Source organism: Diceros bicornis, unplaced genomic scaffold, assembly GCF_020826845.1.
Source record: "Diceros bicornis minor isolate mBicDic1 unplaced genomic scaffold, mDicBic1.mat.cur scaffold_161_ctg1, whole genome shotgun sequence".
Classification (NCBI taxonomy): Eukaryota; Metazoa; Chordata; class Mammalia; order Perissodactyla; family Rhinocerotidae; genus Diceros; species Diceros bicornis.
This window is the reverse complement of record NW_026691067.1, coordinates 707,276-729,374: the sequence shown is the minus strand read 5'-3', so window position 1 is coordinate 729,374 and position 22,099 is coordinate 707,276. Positions and strand designations below refer to the sequence as shown.

The window sequence follows — 22,099 nt, the reverse complement described above, 5'->3', positions numbered from 1 at the left end:
ATAGAAAAGCTAATACCTAACCTTAGAAAGTGAGAAGTCAAGGGATACTTTAAATAGAAGATGTAATAAAAAAGACACACTACTCAAAGTTATAAAGCTTACCAAGAGAAGAAATAAAGACAGTGATTTATTATTAGGAATGGGGCAGGGGATGCCGCATGAGTGACGAAATCCTCTTTTATCATAGCTAGAATTCAACAGATAGATCCAAAACCAATAAATCAGGCATAATCATGATATCTAGAGACAGAACCAAAACAGTTAAAAATGGTTATCTCTACAGAGTAGAAATGGGATGAGATGCAAGTCAAGTTTGATGGAAGTTTTAACAAAGGAAACCAGCATTCAGTTTAACACTTTCTCTTTGGGAAAAACACAAGGAATACTGAAACTGCCGTCAAAACCAGGCTTTCGGTTCCTCCTGGATAGGAGCTAAGTAAAAATCAAGATCTCACCAACCTCAGCAAAAGAATGCAGTTCACTGTGACTGACGGGCACTTCCTTCAGAAACGAAGGGGCGAGGGGCATGAAGCGCCGCTGAACCTTCCCAATCCAGAAATTCCAAGCACAAAATCGAACTCGGACGGGACCACGGGAACGATAAAGAGAAAACTCAATAATGGCCAGAAGTCGACATACACATTAACAAACAAACAACAAGTATTTCAGTGCATCCAGGAATTCTGAAAACTTCAACAAGCCTTCTGTCCAGCAGTCGGGGCACCTAGAGAAGGGGGCACTTATGAGACTTCTGTCTCGTGCTAGACGTTTCTAAGACGCTGCTTTCACCGTAGGATCTAAAACAGCAACAACAGTCCTTTCACACCAGGAGAAAACCTTTCGAGCACCGGCAGTAAACAACAGAAAGCTCGCCGCGGGGGGTGACTTTACAAGGTTGTGAGAGGCTGGGATCAACACGTGAGCCTCGCTCCCCAGCTAACTCAGCGGACCAGGCGTGCGCAGCCCAACACCTTCGAGCCTGTTCTGAAACCCGAAACGCGCTGCGCCGAGAGAAAACACAGCCGTGGGCGGGGCCTTCCGGGCCGGAAAAAGCCGGCAGGGGAGGAGCAGCCCTCCAGCGAGCACAGACCCCGCTCGGCCCTCGCCCCGCCGAGGCTGCTCTCCCAGGGCCCCGACAACGAGTGTCGGCGACCAACCGCGGGTCGGGCCGCGGCCGCCCGCGGGGCCAACAGAGCAGCGCGGGCCCCGGCGCGGCACCCCGGGGACAGGCGGCGGGTCCCGAGGACCGCGGCCGAGACGCTCTGGGGCTCCGGGCTTGCCACCAGGCACCTCCTCACCTTCTCTTCCACGCAGTCGACAATGATGGACCGGGACTTGCGGCTGAGCCAGCGAGAGAAAGCCGGGCCTCCCATAGCGGCGTCGCGGCCCCGACGAACATAACCACAAGAGACAGGCGGGAGCGGAAGCCGCGGCACCGGGACTTCCTCCCACGTGCGCGCCGTCGACGGGAAGTGATGTCACGGCGCCGCCGCCGCCGGGGAAGCCGGGAAGGAGGCTCGGGACCGGGCTGGTTGTCGGATTCGGGGTTCTACGGCTGACCGGGTGGTGGGGGCTGCGGCTGGCCTCGCTTGCGGCGTTAGCTTTCAGTGGTGCCAGCCCTGAAGCCCGAGGTCGACCTCATGTGAGTCGCGGGGAATCCCGGGCTGCGCCGGCGTCTTGCTTCCCCAGCCCTCGGGTTCCACTGGGGCGGGATCCCCGTGCTGCGCACTCAAAACTGCTGTATTTGTAACTGTTCCCTTTAAAATGATGAGAAATGAAAGGTTTCCAAAGTTGTCTTTAAATTATTTAGCTACCATATTTTCAAAATTAGGAAACATGTTCAATTTGACTACCTAGTAGGGGAATATATAGATTTTTTTAAGTTAAAAAGAAACTAGGTTCTGGTGTGAATTCTGAAGGTCCAAAAAGTGATTTCAAGGATTATTAACATCCATCATCTGAGTAAGGCTATTTATCAATTACCGATAAATACTTATGAAGAAAAAACCTAGGCAGTGGTCAAGTTTTATTTAGTCATACACTTAACAAAATCTGTATCACGCAAAACTACATTATCTGGCTTCTGTTTTCTACCTACTAGATTTAGGATTTAAACAAATCATCAGAAAGACTTTCCTTCAATATCAACTCCAGAATCTAACTCCAAACAGTCAGCAACCTGCAGTGCTAATGACAGCAATAAGGTTATTGAGCTACAATCAGTCTTCCTGGCCAGGGGAGGAAGGAGTGTCTCACACCCAGATGTGCTGACGGCAGTGCCTGAGGGGGAGCCGACAGTAACAATGGCAACAGCAGCTACTCTTTCCTACTTGTTTCCCACTGATTTACCACATCACATGCATTCGCTCATTCAATCCTCTCAGCAACACAGAGGCAAATATTATGAAATATTATGAAAACACAACATTGCAAGAACATGTGTTCAATAAATGTTGAAGAAGTACCCAGATATATTTTATCTTCTATCATTTTAAGATGTACTCAACTTGGGCCGGCCTCGTGGCTTAGCGGTTAAGTGCGCGCGCTCCGCTACTGGCGGCCCGGGGTTCGGATCCCGGGCGGGCACCGATGCACTGCTTCTCCTGCCATGCTGAGGCCGCGTCCCACATACAGCCACTAGAAGGATGTGCAACTATGACATACAACTATCTACTGGGGCTTTGGGGGAAAAATAAATTAATTAAAAAATAAAAAAATAAAAAAAAAAAGATGTACTCAACTTAGACAAGAACTTACTTATTATCATGACTTCCGATAAGTTTTAAAGACATATGAAGAAATGACTATCTCCTAATAGTACTAAATTTTACCTCAAGAAAGATGTGTTCTTGCTACAGTCTAATAAATAAAAATATTTATATAACATATAAAAATATAGAAATATTAAAGGTCTGAGTTTAAACCCATCCTAAAATTCATCTGGAATCTCAAGAGACCCCAAATAGCCAAAACAATCTTAAAAAATAAAAATAAAGTTGGAGGACTCCCACCTCCTGATTTCAAAACTTACTACAAAGATACAGTAATTAAAACAGTTCGGTACTGACTGGCACAAGAACAGACATATTGACCAAGTGAATAGAGAGCCCAAAAATAAACCCTCACATACATGGTCAAATGACTTTCAACAAGGGTGCCAAAACCATTCAATGGGGTAAGGGCAGTCTTTTCAACAAATGGTGCTGGGAAAATGGACATCCACACACAAAAGAATGAAATTAGACCCTTACTTTATACCTTATACAAAAATGAACTCAAGATGGATCAAAGACCTAAATGTAAGCTAAAACTATAAAACTCATAGAAGAAAACAGGGAGGAAGCTTTATGACATTGGATTTGGCAACGATTTCTTGGATATGACATCAAAAGCACAGGCAACCACCACCAAACAGCCCAACAAAAATTAGACTTCATCAAAATTAAAAACTTTTGTGCATCAAAGGACACTATCAACAAAGTGAAAAGACAACCCACACAATGGGAGAAAATACATGCAAATCATATATCTGATAAGAGATTAGTGTCCAGAATATATAAAGTATTCCTACAATACAACAAAAACCCAATTCAAAAATGGGCAAGGGACTTGAATAGATATTTCTCCAAAGGAGAGGCAGAAACAGCCAATAAGCACATGAAAAAAAGGTTCAACATCACTAATTATTAGGAAAACGGAAAGCAAAAACACAGTGATCACCACTGCACACCCATTAGGATGGCTACTATCAAAAAACAGAAAATAACAAATCTTGGCAAGGATGTGGAGAAACTGTAACTGTTGTGCATTGCCTTCCTTTTCCTCTGGATGATTTATACTACATTGATATACTCCGCAAGTCATCTGCATGCTTATATATTTACTTATTTATTTAAAAATCCAGGCAAGGACTTATTTAACAAACACTTACATAAACATATTTACTTATTTATGTATTTATACTATTACTTTATTGCCTCCCATTCTCCTATGTCTCTTCTCCTTCCAGTTTAATCAAAACATCCTCCACAAAACACGTTCAAAAACAACCTAAGGCCCCAATCCACTGACATATAACAAAATATGACCACAGACCACAACACTTACACAACCCTGATCAATAGGCTGCAATTCTCATTATCATTCCATTAAAGTAATATGAAATTTCTGTTACTACATAACCAAAAGTCAACCCTAAAATCTCATAAAATAATGATTTTCAATTTATAAATTATTATTTATCCCCCTTTGCGCCACAATTCTCTTTGAGTCATTTTACTGGTCATCTGCATCACAGGGAATAATACAGGAAAAAGACTGAAAACATGATTTTACCAAACTGCTGATTATCCTAGAAAAATATATGGTGGAAGAAAAGGTTAAAATAATTTGCTGAAAGGGGCTTAGGTGTGAAATAATCGTTGGCTCACTGTGTGAGATTCTCCACTGTGTTTTACATTCAGTCATCATCACACATTTGGTGAGTGATAAACAGTACCTTAAATTTAGTACTAATTTTACATTGTCATTCTTACAAAATCTGTGAACAGAAGGAATGAGAAAATAGATATGTAAATAATAAATAAACTTTAAGTAATGGTTAATGCCAAGTATTTAAACTAAATTTCTAATACTTTTTTCAAAAGTTTCCATGGAGTATAAGTGAGTCTCCACATGGACACTTGATGTTTCTACAACTCTCAGCAACCTCACAAGGTGTCAATGAGCTACTGATGGAAGGAGCATGTCCCACATCCCATTAATTAATCACAAAGGAGACAAAAGATATAATCATTAATCTATTTCAACTCAATTTACTGTTTATCAAAATGCTACTATTAAAATCACTGTTAATCATTGCTAATCCCAGGTTAGATGAAAAAATATCAAAATTTCACATATAATCTTTAAAATACTTATCTTTTACAGAAATTCTTTCATCCCATAAATCATGTCTGCTTACAGTTTACCAAAAGGAGAAAATTATTTTAACCAAAAGGAATAATGTCTAAATTTTACCTTGCCAGGCATATTTCTTCCCATTTAAATCAATAGCAAAATCTTCAGGGTAGAAGTCAATTATACTAGAATCCTGTATCAGGGAGAAAAGCAAAGATTCAAAACAAAAGTCACATATTTCTGTTATAAAGAATTTGATACAACTTTCATTCGAGTTATCAGGCCTGATAAGAAAATGAAGTTTCATTCCTTTTAAAAAATGTTTTTAAGATATCAGGTCACTAATTCTGGGCCTAGTAAAAACAAAATTAACAATTTTATTTTAAAAGATGAAAATAAAAAGGCCTTATTATAAAAGAATTTTAGAACTGACGACTGTGGGCCCAAGACAGTGAAGAGTTTATTAACTCTAATAATTCCTACTTCTCAGCTGGGTGTCACTCTTTCTAGCTAGGACACAAAACACATGCAGTGGTGACTGCAGGTAAACCAGCCTTCATGCTCTGGTACCCACCACACATGGCTGGAACCAATAAAAATAATGACTTACAGGTATGCTGAGAACAAAATGACTGTTATAAGAATTTCTCCCAAACACATATCAATTTTATTTACTGGGTAGGGTACTGATGGCCAAGGAAAGCAGGGAAAAAAAAAGTAGTAAAAAATATACAGAAGAATCCAAATACTTTTACTTTGTTTCTGGACTTCACTATTGTAACTATAAGATGCAAAAGCAATTGTGACTAGTGCTAGCAAAATGTACGACAAAAATCCAGTTATCAACACACTCAAAAACTAAGACACTCACAGGATCACTCATGAGCTTCCGCCACGATGGAGGTAGGAAGTTACCACTTGCAGCTGGAAAAACTCCCATAAGTTGTTCCAGTGGTGTAAACTGCAAGAAAGAAAAAAAGTTTAAGATAAGACACAATTTTTATCTAAGCCAAAATTCTACAAATGTTATGGCTCTAAATACTCAAGCTTACCGGTTTAGTACCCTTCTCAAAATCAGAAGGCATGTCTGCAATACCTTCAAAGTCTGAAGCAAATGGTGCATAATGAAATGGATAATACCACTTCCAGGAAGCACAGCCCTAAAATCAGTAAAAACAAACAGAAAACAACAACAAAAACAAATCTATGTTAATGATGGACACGGTAAAGACAAAAAAATTAAACTATCAACCTATAATATTCTATTGATAAAACATATGACTTTTGGTATACATGCCATATATTATTTTTTTTCCATGAGTCCTAAAAGATGTTTGGATTAAATCTAAACTTTTACTTCGTATCGACGGCTCCTTGATTTACAAAATACTGCAAAGCATCTTTAATAATCAGTAGTTAATACCAAACTTTATACTAACAAACACAATTTGGTGAAGATTTTTATCCTTAAAATGTGTTTGGTGACATTTCCTTCCAACTCGAGAGCTGCTATCATCCCATAAAATGAAGAACAACTGCAGCTGACACTCACTGAGTGTACAGGTGGGTAAGGGACATCACTAGAAGAGTGACTGAGAGTAAAAGAGCCAAAAGTTTCATTTTACAATTCCCTATTATATTTTCATGTGACAACATTCTCTTTACTTTAAAAATATTTAAGTAAACCAATCAAAAAGAAAAAACAGTAAGTTATACTCAAAGAAAAGAGAAGCCTTCCTGAAATGAGTTTTGACTCTGCGCCTAGTGAATTAAAATCCTTAGGGTCAGAGCCGGCCCAGTGGCACAGCAGTCAAGTTCACACGTTCCACTTCAGCGGCCCAGGGTTCGCCGGTTTGAATCCTGGGCTCGGACCTACTCATCGCTCATCAAGCCATGCTGAGGCGGTGTCCCACATACAAGAACCAGAAGGATTTACAACTAGGATATACAACTAGGTACTGGGAGCTTTGGGGAGAAAAATGTTGAGGGTCGGAGTAAAACACGAAATGAGAATATTTTACAATTGATACTTAGTGTATTAAATTACTTTCTACTTTCCAACAAACTTCACCTATTCCCAAGTCACATCAAATTTGCTTCACTCCCCAAGCACGAAACCAGGTATTATCAGTGCTACAATCCCCTATATTTCCGCCTAATCTCTCACCAATCTGACATCTCATTTATCAAAAGCTTTAAGTCAGATACAGATTACTCCAATGAGAATGCACTTCATGTAACATCACTACACTATATGGAGGAAATGGGAGCATTCAAATTCCTTTCAAATTCTTACCAGTTATTTTCCAGGCTTTTGTCCTTTGTTCAGCCATTTAGCGACTGTGTATTAGTTACTCTGTTATTTTTTATTCCAATTAAACAAAACAATAAACTTGAATAATTTTAAAGACCAAGTACTCTCAACCACAGTATTTAACGCTGAAATTCTTTAGCATAACAAAAATTAGCTTCGTTTATATATTAACACCTAAGGAGCTTCAAAGGCTTTACAAACAAATCTTATTTAAAGTAATGAATTTCTTTATAGGAAGCTTGAAAATATGATTCTGGGTTCAATTTCAGAATATAGCTCAACAACACACACTATTATAGAAATAACTATTTTCTTAAAATGATTAACTAGACATTTAGAGGAGAATATTCATTTTGTACCTGGTAATAATATCGAAGAACCCAGCAGAGCCCTTCAACGTAAGACTGTACAATTTTACGACGGAATTTGTCATCAGCTGCATCAACGTCAAATTTGTTCTTGTAGTACCGCTGCTTCCACCCAGCTTCCCAAAGCCTAAAAATCAGGCAAAGCCAGTTCATGTTGAATTAATACACTTTCAGTAACTAGCTACCAATTTATCATCCAAATCAATTTATACTTAATAGCCAGGTAAAATGTAAACGAGTTAAACAGTAATATTAACATAGCTTCATTTAATTATTTCTAAAAAGTCCACTTTCACAGGATTTATTATCAACTTAAAGATAGTTAAACGTTAAAAACTCAAACACTGATTCTACAAAGATCATTACAAAACTACAGTAAAAAAAAAAAGAGAATAACCATTTATTAAAGTAGATACACAACACTTGTTTGCTCAGATTTTCATACTGTTTTACATGTTTTTTTGATTGTAGAACAATTCTAAAACTACATTTTAAGATGCAAATACTGAAGATATTTTATATAGTTCAAGTTTCTCAGTTTGTTAAAGTATATCTAAATTACACAAAGAAAGTCAACTAAATTACTTTTTTAAAAAAGAATAATCTAGAAGCCAGGCAGAAATTATGTATATACCTACTCTCCCTATCCTTGGGCCTTCTCCATCATTCAGCAAAGCATTGTTGGCATAAGTGAAGGACATGGACACACACACACACGTTCTGGTAAAACCTAGAAGGAGGTCATCAATTCACTAAATTTTCATTAATCACTGAAAATACAATGTGAAAAACCACATTTTCACTCAAAGTATATTTTTTTATTTTTTTAAGTACTCATTTCTCAATCTCTGAAAGATTTAAAGATGCCAAAGAATACTAAAAAAAAATCAAGAATGATCAAGAACATCAGGATGATTCTCCATTAAGGGCTCTTTTCTACCATGTGCCAGATCTTACTAATTAATTGCAGTCATGTTTCAGAATACACCATATCAATTTTTTTATTTACTTTTTTTTTTGAGGACGATCAGCCCTGAGCTAACATCCAATGCCAATCCTCCCCCTTTTTGCTGTGGAAGATTGGCCCTAGGCTAACATCCATGCCCATCTTCCTTTACTTTATAGGGGATGCCGCCACAGCATGGGTTGACAAGCGGTTGAACCTGCGAACCCCAGGCCGCTGAAGCGGAGTGCGCACACTTAACTGCTGTGCCACCGTGCCGGCCCTTACACCATACCAATTTTAACTTTGCCCCCATGCAAAAGATTTACAGAACATCAATTAGGAGAAATATCTTCTATCCATAATGTTGAATATCACTATTTTACAGAAACTACTAATGAAATAAATGCTAAGAACTCCAAGCATTTCTTGATAGAAGCAATTCTACTTTGATTATCTTCAGCACCAAAATTAAACAATAAAGTACTAAAAAAAATCAAGTTAACTATTAAGCTGATATTGATCATGATGGCTACATGGTAAAACAAAAAATATACTCCAAGAGTTGCAGAAGCAGAGGATAAAAACTCAGATCAGGTAGATGCTCAATCACAAGTCACCACAGATCTCTGAATCTGTCATCAAAAGATGTTGGGAAAATACAGAACCAGACATCACACTTCTGAAGTTTCTAATCATAAATACAAACACATCATCCACGTCCTATAAAAGAAGCATGAGCTGTGAACCACTAATGTTTAACTTTCAAATAAATCATTTTGCAAAATTCTAAATGAGTTACAATTATTGAGGTTGTTGGCCCTTTGCACTTGAGCCCAGGGTTCAAATCCAGATTTAATCACACAAGAAGCTGTTAAATCTTATTATATAATGATCTCAAACTTCTGTATAAATTAAAGAATCCAATTTTCCTATATAAATTTTCCTATATAAATTTTAAGTATATAGCTAATGAGAATCTTCTCTGTCATGAAATATAGTTGGTGCATATGCAAGTTCGTGGTTTTTAAAAATACATTTATCTCTTAACCGAAAGCCTTTTGCATATTTCATTTTAAAGAAGAAACTTTTCAATTGAGATGATTAAAACAAACTATATCAAGTAACCAAATGTAACTGAACTTTCTGGGTTAAGCAGCTTGAAAATTTAATCTCATAACAGTAACATTCAGATCACATAGAGCTAAACACTTCATGTCTAGCCGATCTAGTGCCTGGTCTCAGAGGGAAAAGTGGCTTGGAGGACGAAAACCAGCATGCATACTAATCTAGATACTTAGGTTTAACAGCTATAGCTTACACATCTCACTGGAATTTACTGACTACCCTAACCCTCCACATTAATTACTGGAGGATAAAAAGATCACAGGCAAGCATCTGAAGGCACTGCTGCTCTAAGCTAAATAGCATTAATTAGACGGCATCTATTTCAGCAATTTGCTAACAAAGTGCTGCCAAAATATGGCTTCACCTGACGTTATCCTCTGGTTCAGGTTCACTGTCACTGTCTTCTGCTTTTCGCTTAATTTCTCCTATCGGAGACGAGGAGCCATCAGAAGTGAAACTCGTATTAGGAGATACTGAAGGACTCTGTAGACAATTATGACATTACAGAGGAAGGATTTAATTATTCATTTCACATAAGAAGTTACATCCAACTACTGTTACCACCATGCTCCACAGTAATACATTTTTTTTAAGCTATTAAATAGATATGGTAAATATATTTAGAAAGTATAAAGACTGATCTTGGCCTACTCTACCTCTCCAAAATAGAATAATATAGTACCAAGCCTCCTACGCTTAAACTCAAAAGAATCTGAACATTAAGGTAAAAACTGCTTCAGAACAAATAAGAAAAACTTAATTTCATAGATTTTTTTTTTAATTATAGGACTTGAACATTTTTTTCCTTTGGTGGTTCCCTGGTGTTATGAATTTGTGATCACTTTCCACCAATTAACTAACAAAGCTGCAAGGGGAAAAATATATATATATGTATATAAATTAATACATAAAATACTCAATGCTGGTGAGAATAAAGTTAGATGTAAGTGGTTCAACCTAGTACAACCATTCCAGAAAGCAACAGTTTAATGAGACTCCGCCAGATATCTGTTAAACTATTTTATACATGTTGTTTTAAAATTCATTGTACAAATAAAATCTATTAGTCATCTTAGAAAAATGCAGCTTTTATTATTATTTCAAAGACTTGGATACCACTTTAAATTTACCATTATCTTCCCTTTGTACCTAACTCAATGAACATAGTAGCACCCTAAAGTATTTTAATATTTAACTAAAAAATTAGGGGCAGCTTGGTGGCATAGTGGTTAAGTTCACACACTCCACTTCAGCGGCCCGGGGTTCACAGGTTCAGATCCCGGGCGCACAGCTACACATCACTCAGCAAGTCATGCTGTGGTGGCATCCTACATACAAAATAGAGGAGGATGGCATGGATGTTAGCTTAGGGCCAAACTTACTTCCTCAGCAAAAAGAGAAAGATTGACAACAGACGTTAGCTCAGAGCCAATCTTTCTCACACACACACACACACAAAAATTAAAATGTTCTGCAACTTTAATGTTAAATGACCAAAAACCTAAGTGGCAGAAAATGTTTTCATGGTAAAGTTTTTCTTCTGTTATTCACAGTGTATTAGATATTTCAAGTAAATTATTTTTAAATCGAGAACTCAGGAGCCTATTTTAATGATACTGTAACTAAAACCTCAGCATGAAGGTAGTTCACACCAAAGGCCAAGAAAAGTTACAACAAAGCAAAACCATATTTCACATAGAGCTCACAACACTTTCCTTTAATAAATGTATAATATCAATTTTATTCATGATACTGTATGGCTAATACTATCAAAAAAAAAAAGAAAAGAAAAAAGAAAACAGGGGCCAGCCCTGTGGCCTAGTGGTTAAAGGTCAGCGCGCTCAGGGCTGGCCCCGTGGCTTAGCGGTTAAGTGCGTGCGCTCTGCTACTAGCGGCCCGGGTTCGGATCCCAGGCGCGCACTGACGCACCGCTTGTCCGACCGTGCTGAGGCTGCGTTCCACATATAGCCACTAGAAGGATGTGCAACTATGACATACAACTATCTACCGGGGCTTTGGGGGGGAAAAAAAAAGGAGGAGGATTGGCAATAGATGTTAGCTCAGAGCTGGTCTTCCTCAGCAAAAAGAGGAGGATTAGCATGGATGTTAGCTCAGGGCTGATCTCCCTCACAAAAAAGTTTGGCGCACTCCGCTTTGGCAGCCCAGGTTCGGTTCCTGGACGCAGAACCACACCACTTGTCTGACAGTAGCCATGCTGAGGTGGCGGCTCACATAGAACTAGAAGGACTTATAACAAGAATATACAACTACGTACTAGGGCTTTGAGGAGGGGGAAAAAAAGAGGAAGACTGGCAACAGATGTTAGCTCAGGGCAAATCTTTCCCAGCAACAAAAAAAAGAGCTCTAAAAAAATTTTGGATAATGAGAGCTACCTTAAAATATGTATTCAGATATATTCCACGTCTGAGTTGGAGAGTGAGAGTTTAGGCAGTGAGGAGTACCTGTATTTGACAAACTGAGGAATACTATCCTGCAAAATGCCCATAACTGACCCCTGGGAGGAAAGGGGAAATACGGCAGCAAAACCACCGTCTTCTCTTGCTCTAGCTATGAGATATTTGGATGTCCTGTCATGCTTCTAGCACCATCACCACCCACTACCTTTGGGGAAGCAGGAAGCACTGTGGCCCGACTGCATTAGAGAAACACTGCAGCCACTTAGCTATCCACACTTACATGTATGTTCTTTTCTTTCACATCATTTAGATATTTTCATATTAATAAGGATTTAACAGAGTTAAAGATATCTCAAGGCAAAAGAAATTGAGAAAAACTATAAAACAAAACAACTCCAGGCTAAGTGATAAAATTCACACACAACTGTAAGAGGCATCTGAAAGTCACCACTCTTCAATGCTACATAAAAATAAGTTACTTACAGAATTATTCTGCATCCTCATTTCATAGGCTGCTTGTCTCGGATTATTGGCTACTTGAGAACCTGGTGAATTTCTTGAACCCGAGGCATGAGGGGTTAATATTCCACCAGGAGTGAAAGCTGGTTGATCTCTCTAACATAAATGGAAAGGAATGTAGAAATTAAAATTAAATCACAACACAGTTAGATGACAGGAAGAAATGAAGGCAATGGAAAAGAGTCCCTGCTGTAAGCTCTTTAAAGACGAAATGGATTTCCGTTAACATTACAGGGTTGTCTACAGTTTGATTTGATGGTAACTTACCCTGTAAACAATAGTCTGTAATATTTAATAACTCTGCTATAAAAGTACATATAATACACTTTTCTGATACATAGAAGCTATTCAAATCTCATTAGGTTATTCCCTTATGTTCACTTACAATTTCAAAACGCATTCAAGACACAATTTTAGGCAAATAAAGATAACTATTAAGGTAAAAAAATAAGCCAAGAGTTTGATTTATACTTAGGAAATACAACTTCTATTTATCCTTCACCTTGATGGAATTTAACTCTTTGTTTCCAATTAGTCAGAGCTATGATTATAGCTACAGTAGGTGACAGTCACGGCTGACTGATAAAAGATATTTTTTAAACAGACACTGACTGAAAGAAAATAATAATATATGAGGTAGACATCAGACACGCCCTTCCCTATCTAAGTGGTTCTGAACCCACCTGCAACAATAAACAACTCTACTTTTCTCCCTTATAGGTTCCTGAAATTGCTCGATTCTAATAAAATATAATAATAAAAGGTAGTCCCCAAACTCCATTTGTTTAAAATCCAGTAAGGAAGACAAGAAAAACAAAAACTTAAGAAGTTAAGTGACTATAAAGTGTTATGCAATTAACTAAGAAAACAAATATCACAAGCGAGAAGCACTCGAGTTAAAAGGAAGGACTGCTCAACCTGGATTACAAGCGGAAGCAATAGGGAGGCCTCGTGGAAAACGTAAGATGGGAGGGAGCCGTGAAGTCAGAAACCCATTGAGAGGGACCAAACAAAGGCAATGCTCTGAGTCAGGAGGGACCTGGTATATTTAGAAGACAACTGGGGAAAGCAGGGTGAGAACTTGACCAGATCATAGTATGCTCTGCACGCCAGACTAAGACAGAACTGGATTCTGCGGGAACTAAGGAGTCACTGGTAATTTCTGAGCAGAGAAACAACAAAGTTTCGAGTGTTGTGTTCTAGGAAGAGTAACCTGACAAGGATATAGACAGAGTGTAGTAACTTTCAAGAAGATACAAAGACCTAACTATTTTTATTACAAAAACAATACCCAATTACCGTAAAAAATTCAAATAGCTAAGTGCTACCCGGCCCCTCTGGCCCATCAAGTGTATCCCCTCAGACTCTAGAGCTTAGAAAGGACTTCTTTAAAACTGACACCAGCATTCTTTCTCCAGGTAAGAGGCAGCTGGGTAGACATTATGTCCCTAACAAACTACTGGATAAGGAATAAAAAGCTATCTTCCTCCCAAATTGTAAATGTATGTTATTGCCAATCTGATGAAATTAATTAAAACTCACCTTCATTCTCTTTCTCTTTTCTTTCTGTCGTCTTCTAAAACTGTCCTAAAAGTATAAAATCCACATATTCTGTCAAATAATTACACAAAAATGTAAGAGTTAAACATTACCAGGAATGATTTGGGAGACAAAGTTTTAAAGGAAGACCCCAGAAACGTAACTAATTAAACTAGGCAATGGACTATATGTTCAAAGTGTTGCTTATCAGAACTTTAGATAGACAGAGAGCATTCTAAATTGAGTTTAGATACACTTTAATTATTCCTCTTAATTTTTTTCAGATAGTTTTTGATATCATTTCAGGAAAGAATGCAAGAGTCATAACAAAGACCCTCTGTTTTACCCTGGAGCAAGTAGCCCACCAATACGGACAAGATACAAATAAGCAACTCCCCACTTACTCTGGGCCACTCAAAGGCCTCCTTTAGCCCAGAAAGCATTCCTCCCACGCCCAAGTTTCTGTGAGCATCAAGGCACTGAGACGACAGCTACGGTGGCCAGGGCTGCTGCTGTGGACTGAAACAGCGGCCAGCAGGTCCTGTACTGACTGTCATTCTACCAGCAGCTGCACTTCCATCACTTCCAAGTCAGTACTGCCACCTGCAATATAACACCCTATTGAGATCTGAACTTTGTGCTTTCTGCCAGGAGAGGGGCTGAATGCTGGACACATGGTGACTGACCACCTTAAAACCTCCTCAGACAGCAACACCACCAATTCCTTTAATCAAGCTTTTGCCCCATCTTTAAACTCATCTAGGTCACCAATGACCCACAGACTGTGAAATCCATTACTCAGTTTTCAGTCCGTATCTGACCGTGACTCTTCCTTCTTGATCCGTGCTCTTCACTTGGCTTCCAGGACGCTACACTCACCTGGTTCTCCTCTTTCACTCTTGCTGAATGCCTTCACTCCTCAACTTCCCAACACCTTAACATTGGCGTTCCTCTTCACCCAGTACTTGGACCTCTCACTCTCATGGGAGTGATCATCTAGTCTCACGGCTTTAAACACCATCTACGTGCTGATGACTCCCCAGTCAGGACCTCTCCCCACTCAACATCTCCACTTGGGTGTACAAACTTCACATGCCCCAAATGGCATCCCCACCCCTAGCTCTGTGCCTCCCAGTCTTCTTTATCACAGCAGCTCAGACCATTTTTCAATTGCTCAGACAAAATGCTTTGGAGTCATTCTTAATAGCTTTCCTTCTCTCACCCCTAGCATTTAATTCACCAGCCAAATCCACTAGTTTTACCTTCAAAACATGTTCAGAATCCAATTACCTCTTATCAATCTCCACTGCCACCATGTTGGCTCCCTTGGATTATCGCAAAAGAGCCTAATTGGGCTCACTGTTTCTATCTTTGCCTCCATACAGTTAGCCTCAACAGGGCAGCTAGAGTGATCCTTTTATAATATGTGTCAGATCTTGTCACTTTTATACTCAAAACCCTCCACTGATGCAGAGTGAAAGCTCAAGTTCTTATAACGACCTATAGGGTCCTACCAGATCTGGCCCTCCACCATCTTTCTGACCTCCTCTCCTACCCCTACTACTTTCCCTTTGCTTCCTCTCTGCCTGTCACACTGGCTCCTTGCTGTTCCCTGAACATCCTGGGTAAGCTCCTGCCCTAGAGCCTTTGCACTGGCTGTTCCTTCTGTCTGAAATGCTCTTCCTGCAAACACCTGCATGATTACTCCCTCATATCCTTCAAAGTCATCTGTCAGTGAGGCCTTCTCTAGTCATCTTTTCTAGAACTGCAATGTCCTCATGTCCACCTTCCCAGATATTTCCTCATCTGCTTTTTTCTTCACAGCACTTATCACTCTCTAACACATTACACACTTTACTTAGTTTTTGTGTTTATTGTCCATCTCCCACGGAAGAATATCAGCTCCATGAGGTCAAGAATTTTTGTCTGCTTTTTTTCTTTAGTTTTTTGTTGTAGCAGTAACACTCAGAATACTATTTGGCACACGGTAAACACTTAATAAATATATGCTGAATAAATGAAGAAGATTTGCAAGACAAAAGGCAAACATCAAAGCTCATAAAATAAAAAGCATCATATTTCTGACCTAACTGCTCAATTTTAATAATAAATATTGATGTATTCCTCTTTTACCATGTATTCTGCTGGTCAGTTAAATACCTATTTCTAAGGGTGGTAGTTACACATAAGCAAAATAGGTATACCTGGTTGGACTTTACTGATCTTTAATTTTTGTGTGCTATGAACTTCTTTGGAAGTCTGTCAAAAGCCGGAGACACACTTCCTGGGAAAATACACACACCTAGATACTATCATATTGAATTTCTGAGGGTTCATAAATTTCACCGATGTCCAACTATGCTGACAAACATCATATGATGTCAGGGATACCAAAAACGATCCAAAGCTTTAAAATGCCCTCTCTGCCAGGCCAGCTGGAAACTTTATTACTCAAATCTGAAGCACTCTGGTATCTATCAAATCCCATACATCCCACTCTAATGGCAAATATCACCAATACTTAATAGTACAGAGTAACCTAAAACCACATAAAAGGACTGTTCTAACGTGAGGCTTTTACACCAAGTACTACACCGTCTGTGTAGCTTTTTCTTAAGCATAAATGGCAGCAGGTCAGGTGGAGCCACCATAATTGTTGAAGGCTTAGTTAAAAATGGCTGTCCTGATAGACATTTGATATCCTAGACAAAGTCAGTTATGCTATTTAAATTTTACATGTGAAAAATTCTTGCCATCACAGAACATTACCAAGTACCAAAGGCTTTAAAAAGAACACTTACAGTCTACTCACACTGGTATATAAAATGGTACCCAAGGTTCTAAAAAAGAGATCACTAGCTATAGCATACAAAGCTGAAGAAAATATAAAATCTTGTCAGATGCAATGACATGTTTTAATCTGTTAGGAGATAATGAAGCAATGTAGCAATATGATTATGTTGCTATTTGCTCAAAATAGCCATATGACTTTTTATAAAATCAGTTTCTAAAAGGATTTCCTTCACTCTCTTTCTAAAAAGCTACTATCTGCTCATTTTACCCACTGCTTGCCTCCCTTGCCACTCTTGCACAATCACCCTGCAACCTACTCTGCCTCCAGGCTACTGCCCCTCCACCCCACTAACTCTTCAGGACCTCTGAACCCCTGGCCATGGACTAGGGGCCTATCTCACTCTGACGCCTCCGGCAGCACCAGTGGCTTCTCATCTCTTCAGGGATTTCCTCCCACCTCTCTAGAACTGACTCCCCTTACTCCTTAACATCTACGCTTCTTAAGGTTTCTGTTGGAGGCACTTGAACTCCATACAAAGCTCCAGGGATTTCAACTTCACACTCATGACGTGAAGTATTCTGCTAATGTTCTCAAATCTCCTTCCAAAAGACTTCTGCCCTGAGCTTTACACATATCCATCTAACTGCTTCACGGACTTTTCTCCTCTCAGGTGTCCTTTGACCCCTCCAACTCTGTATCTCCAAAATGAACCTCAATTTCTACCTTGTCCTCACCCCAACCTGCTCTACCCCCACTGCTTGCTGTCTCATGAACGGCCCAACCACACTCCCAACTGTCCAAGCCAGACTGGACTTCTCAGCTAAGCACTCACTCCATCATATGTCATCAATTTTCAAGTGCTTTATTATTTTATTTCTTTCTTTTATGTTTAATTGCTTACTCAGAGCTGCAACCCTCTGCCTAGACTGATGCTATCTAACCCAGAGGCCCCTACACTCCACTACCAGAGTACAGAGTTTCTAGGTCTTCACCTGACTTCCAGAGCATCAACATTTCCTATAAAACATGGCATCCACTAGTTCATCCCCAGCATTCTCCCAGTCTTGGAACCCTCATTTCACATCCCGTTGATCAGACACGTGTTTGGATTTTTATCTTAATCAGGATTATGAAGAGAGAAAAAAATTACAGTGCAATTCACACAGTGTGCAATACACAGTTCCACACAGCAAGCATCACAGCCTTTATAAAATAATCAAAGCACTGGCCACTCATGATTACACTGGCGTTTGATACACTATAATAATATAACAATGCATTCAAAGAGGTTAAAAGTACAATCACAGGATCATCACAGCATATTAGAGACAGGAGCAATTTAGCTACTGCAATAGAAACACTTTACCTCATCATCCTTTCTCTTTTTAAAAATGCTATCCTCAACTTCACCAACTGCTAACATGATCATCTGTACTCTTTGCAGATTGACATAACCACTTTCTGTAAGGTAACCCTGTAAGTGATAAAATACATGTAAAATAATCTTCTTATAAAAGCAAATACTTCTGTTTTGAAATTATTCAAGAATGAATTCACCCCAGTTTTGTGAACCACATTTTTGTATATGTTAACCAAATGGTCAATTGCACCTTCCGTGCCACCAGGAAACAAACATTATGTATTAGGACCAGTACGCACTGTAAGCAAGAAGGCTACAACAGTAGTTTAAAAACCCACACAAACACACATACCGAATCTCTAACGACGGCAGGTGAGGAAGGAAGTCATTTCCCACAAAGCACATGAAGCACATGAAGACCCAGTCATCAGTGCTCCTCTCGACATCAAATGTGAGCGGTAGGCTGGCCATGGTGAGCTCTCTTTCCAAATACTACAACCAAAAAGGAATGCTGCCATTAAAGCTATGAAATGCCACTCTGCTTTAGAGGGCTGATTCCAATGATTATTGCTACATACCTCACGAAGAACATCAAGACGAAGGAAGATAAACTCTCCTTCTGCACAAGGAAGACTATCTGCAAGTTCATCATGCTGCAACAAAAGGAGTAAAGATTAAACAAGTCTACTCTAAACCCTGTAATTTGTTTCCAGCCAAACGAACATTATAGCTTTTTTTAAAGCAAGATCCATTTTAATATTACAAGTACTAAATAAAAAAAGAACTCACCAAACCATTTTAAAATTAAAAATTACCCATAATCCCAATCATACCTAAACCAGGGATCGGCAAATGTTTTTTGCAAAGGGCCAGATAGTAAATATATATATTTTAGCCTGTGCGGGACACACAGGGTCTCAGTTGCATATTCTTTCATGTTTTATTTCATTTTTACAACCTTTTAAAAATATAAAAACCAGGGCCGGCCCCCTGCATAGTGCTTAAGTTTGGCATGCTCCGCTTTAGCGGCCAGGGTTTGCAGGTTCGGATCCTAGGCGTAGACCTACACCACTAGTCAGCCGTGCTGTGGCGGCAACCCACATATAACATAGAGGAAGACTGGCACAGATGTTAGTTCACGGCTAATCTTCCTTTAAAAGTAAAAAATAAAAAAAAAAGTAAAAACCATTCTTAGCTCACAGGCCAAATCTAGAGGGCTGGAGTTTGCCAATCTCTGACGGATAGCCAACCAGTATTTTGATGTGTATGCCTCTAGACCCTTCTCTGTGAGCATACAGTATATTTCTTACCTGCTCTTTTCACTCACTATGTCTTTTAAAGAGGTACCATATTCTTAAAACAGATAGAAACCTCTTTAGAGACTGGATATAATCAAGTGAACCCAAAATATGCAGAAACTAGGAGTAACTGAAAAGTATCAAGAAGTTTCAAGTATCAACAAGTTTAATATATTTGATTTGTAGTTCCTTTTAAGAATAACCATTTGAAACATTACTTGTACAAACAAATCATGTGCCATGGACATTATTACCAATGAGACTTAAGCCTCGTATACTTACAAGCTATGTTAGAAAAAGTGGAGAGTAGAAAGAATGAGCACATGCATGCTTTTGAATGTGTCTTTAAAGAATTTTCAAAGACACATTTCTATGAGAGGGAACAGAGACAGTACGTAAAAAATCTAATCAAAAATAGTCTTCTCTTTATTTTAAAAATGAAGCAACCTGAATATATTTAATGCTGTTCAATTACACACTTAAAAATAGTTAAAATGGTATATTTTGTATTATATATTACAACATAAATGTACCTTGAAAATATAATGCTAAGTGAAAGAAACCAGCCAAAAAAAAACCTATACTATATGATTCTATTCATAGGAAAGTCAGAATAGGGAAATCTATAGAGACAAAAAGTAGCTTAGTGGTTGCTTAGGGATGGGGTAAACAGGGTAGGGGATAAAGGGATGGTAGCTGAAGAGTTCAGGCTTCTTTTTGCGGTGATGAAAATATTCTAAAAAATACTGTGGTGATGGTTACACACATCTGTGAATATATTAAAAAAACCCACTGGATTATAAACTTTAAATGGGTGAATTGGATGGTATGGAATCACATCTCAATAAAGCTGCCTAAAAAATGTAGTAGCCAGCTCCAAAAAAAACACATCATAGTGAAGAAAGCAGAATGTAGGGTCAGGGAGCAACATCGCTTTTGTTCATTATTAATCCTTCCAGCCCTTAAAGCCATGCCTGCATGTTTGCAAAAAAAAAAAAAAGGACTAAATGAAGTAGACGAGTGGAGTGACAGGAAAAAAGCAGGGTAGGAAACCTGGATTTCACCACATGAAAAGAGCACAATTCTACACTATGCAATGTCACCAAAAATTAGACATAAAAATATCCTCACTTATACCTGGACATACAAACTACTAAAAACTAACTTACCAAATAAATTTCTGAAACATCAATTGAGTCTGTGTTAAGGCATTGTTTGAAGAACTTAACTTGTATTAATTGATTTAACCCACACAACCACCCTAGGTGGTACATATATAGCTGATCTTCATTATTTACAAGTTTCATATTTGTGAATTCACCTACTCACTAAAATTTTTTTGGAATCCCAAATCAGTATTTGCAGCATTCTCATGGTCATTCGCAAACATGAGCAGAGCAGTGAAAAATTTCAGTCTATCAACACACACGTTCCAGTTGAGGTCAAACAAGGTGACACTCTGCCTTATTTCAGCTCTCATACAGAAATGACCAGAGGATAGAGATGGTAGGGAGCAGTGCGGTGTAATGCAAGAAGCTCCAGTTCTTTCGAGTTTAGGAGAGTTTAAGTCATTTTCCCAAGATCAGAAAGCTAACGAATGGAGGACTGCATGAGCCAAGGACACAAAGTGAAGAAATTGATGGTTGAATGAATTAATAGTTAAAAGGCTAAAAAAAGAGATAAAACGAGATCATAAAAAATACTTAAACCAAAAGAAGAAGAAATGAAGAACGGAAACAAAAAACAGATGAGACAGAAAACAAACAGTAAGATGACAGATTTAAATCTAACCATATCAATAATCACATTCAACGTAAATGTTCTAAATGCCCCAATTACAAGGCAGAGATTGTGAAAACAGTGTGGCAGTTCCTCAAAAAGGTAAACATGGAATTACCATATGATGTAGCAACTCCACTCATAGGTATATACCCAAAGAAATGAAAGCAGGAATCACTCACAGGTATACACCCAAAGCATTGATGTGGCATACAGATACTTGTCCACCAATGATCACAGCAGCATTATTCACAACAGTCAAAAGGTAAAAATAACCCAAGTGTCCAAACAAAATGTGATAAACACATACAATGGGATATTAGTCAACCTTAAAGAGGAATGAAACTCTGATATATGCTAAACATGGATGAAACTAGAAAACATGCTAAGTGAAATAAGCCAGACACAAAATGCCAAATACTATATGATTCCACTCATCTTAGGTACCTAGAATAGGCAAATTCATAAGACAGAAGGTAGGGGAGAAGGGAGAACGGGGAATTATTGTGTAATGGGTATAGAGCTTCTGTTTAGGATGATGAAAAAGTTACAGAAATGAAGAGTCACAATGGTTTCACAATATTGTAAATGTACTTAATGTCACTGAATTCTAAACCTTATAATGGTTAAAATGGCAATTTTTATGTTGCGTATCTTTTGCCACAATAAAAAAAAAAGGGCAGAGATCATCAAACTATAAAAAAGCAAGACCCAAGTGTATGTTGTCTACAAAAGCAAACA

General features: G+C 38.6%; 1 protein-coding gene and 1 long non-coding RNA gene across 2 annotated transcripts; both read right to left on the bottom strand.

Annotated features, from left to right (window-relative positions):
- Nucleotides 1-5,865: 5,865 nt before the first annotated feature.
- LOC131402589 (5'-3' exoribonuclease 2-like) lies at nt 5,866-12,586 on the bottom strand. Its single transcript, XM_058537254.1, has 4 exons — nt 12,553-12,586; nt 10,017-10,135; nt 7,573-7,708; nt 5,866-6,059 (listed from the first exon to the last, which is right to left on the bottom strand). Exons 1-4 carry the CDS (start codon nt 12,571-12,573, stop codon nt 5,934-5,936), a joined length of 402 nt encoding a protein of 133 aa, XP_058393237.1. The 5' UTR covers nt 12,574-12,586; the 3' UTR covers nt 5,866-5,933.
- A 46-nt stretch (nt 12,587-12,632) lies between these two features.
- Nucleotides 12,633-18,534, bottom strand: LOC131402584 (uncharacterized). Its single transcript, XR_009218798.1, has 4 exons — nt 18,479-18,534; nt 18,288-18,395; nt 14,131-14,175; nt 12,633-12,684 (listed from the first exon to the last, which is right to left on the bottom strand). It is a non-coding gene; the product is annotated as an uncharacterized LOC131402584 (long non-coding RNA).
- Between the last annotated feature and the right edge of the window lie 3,565 nt (nt 18,535-22,099).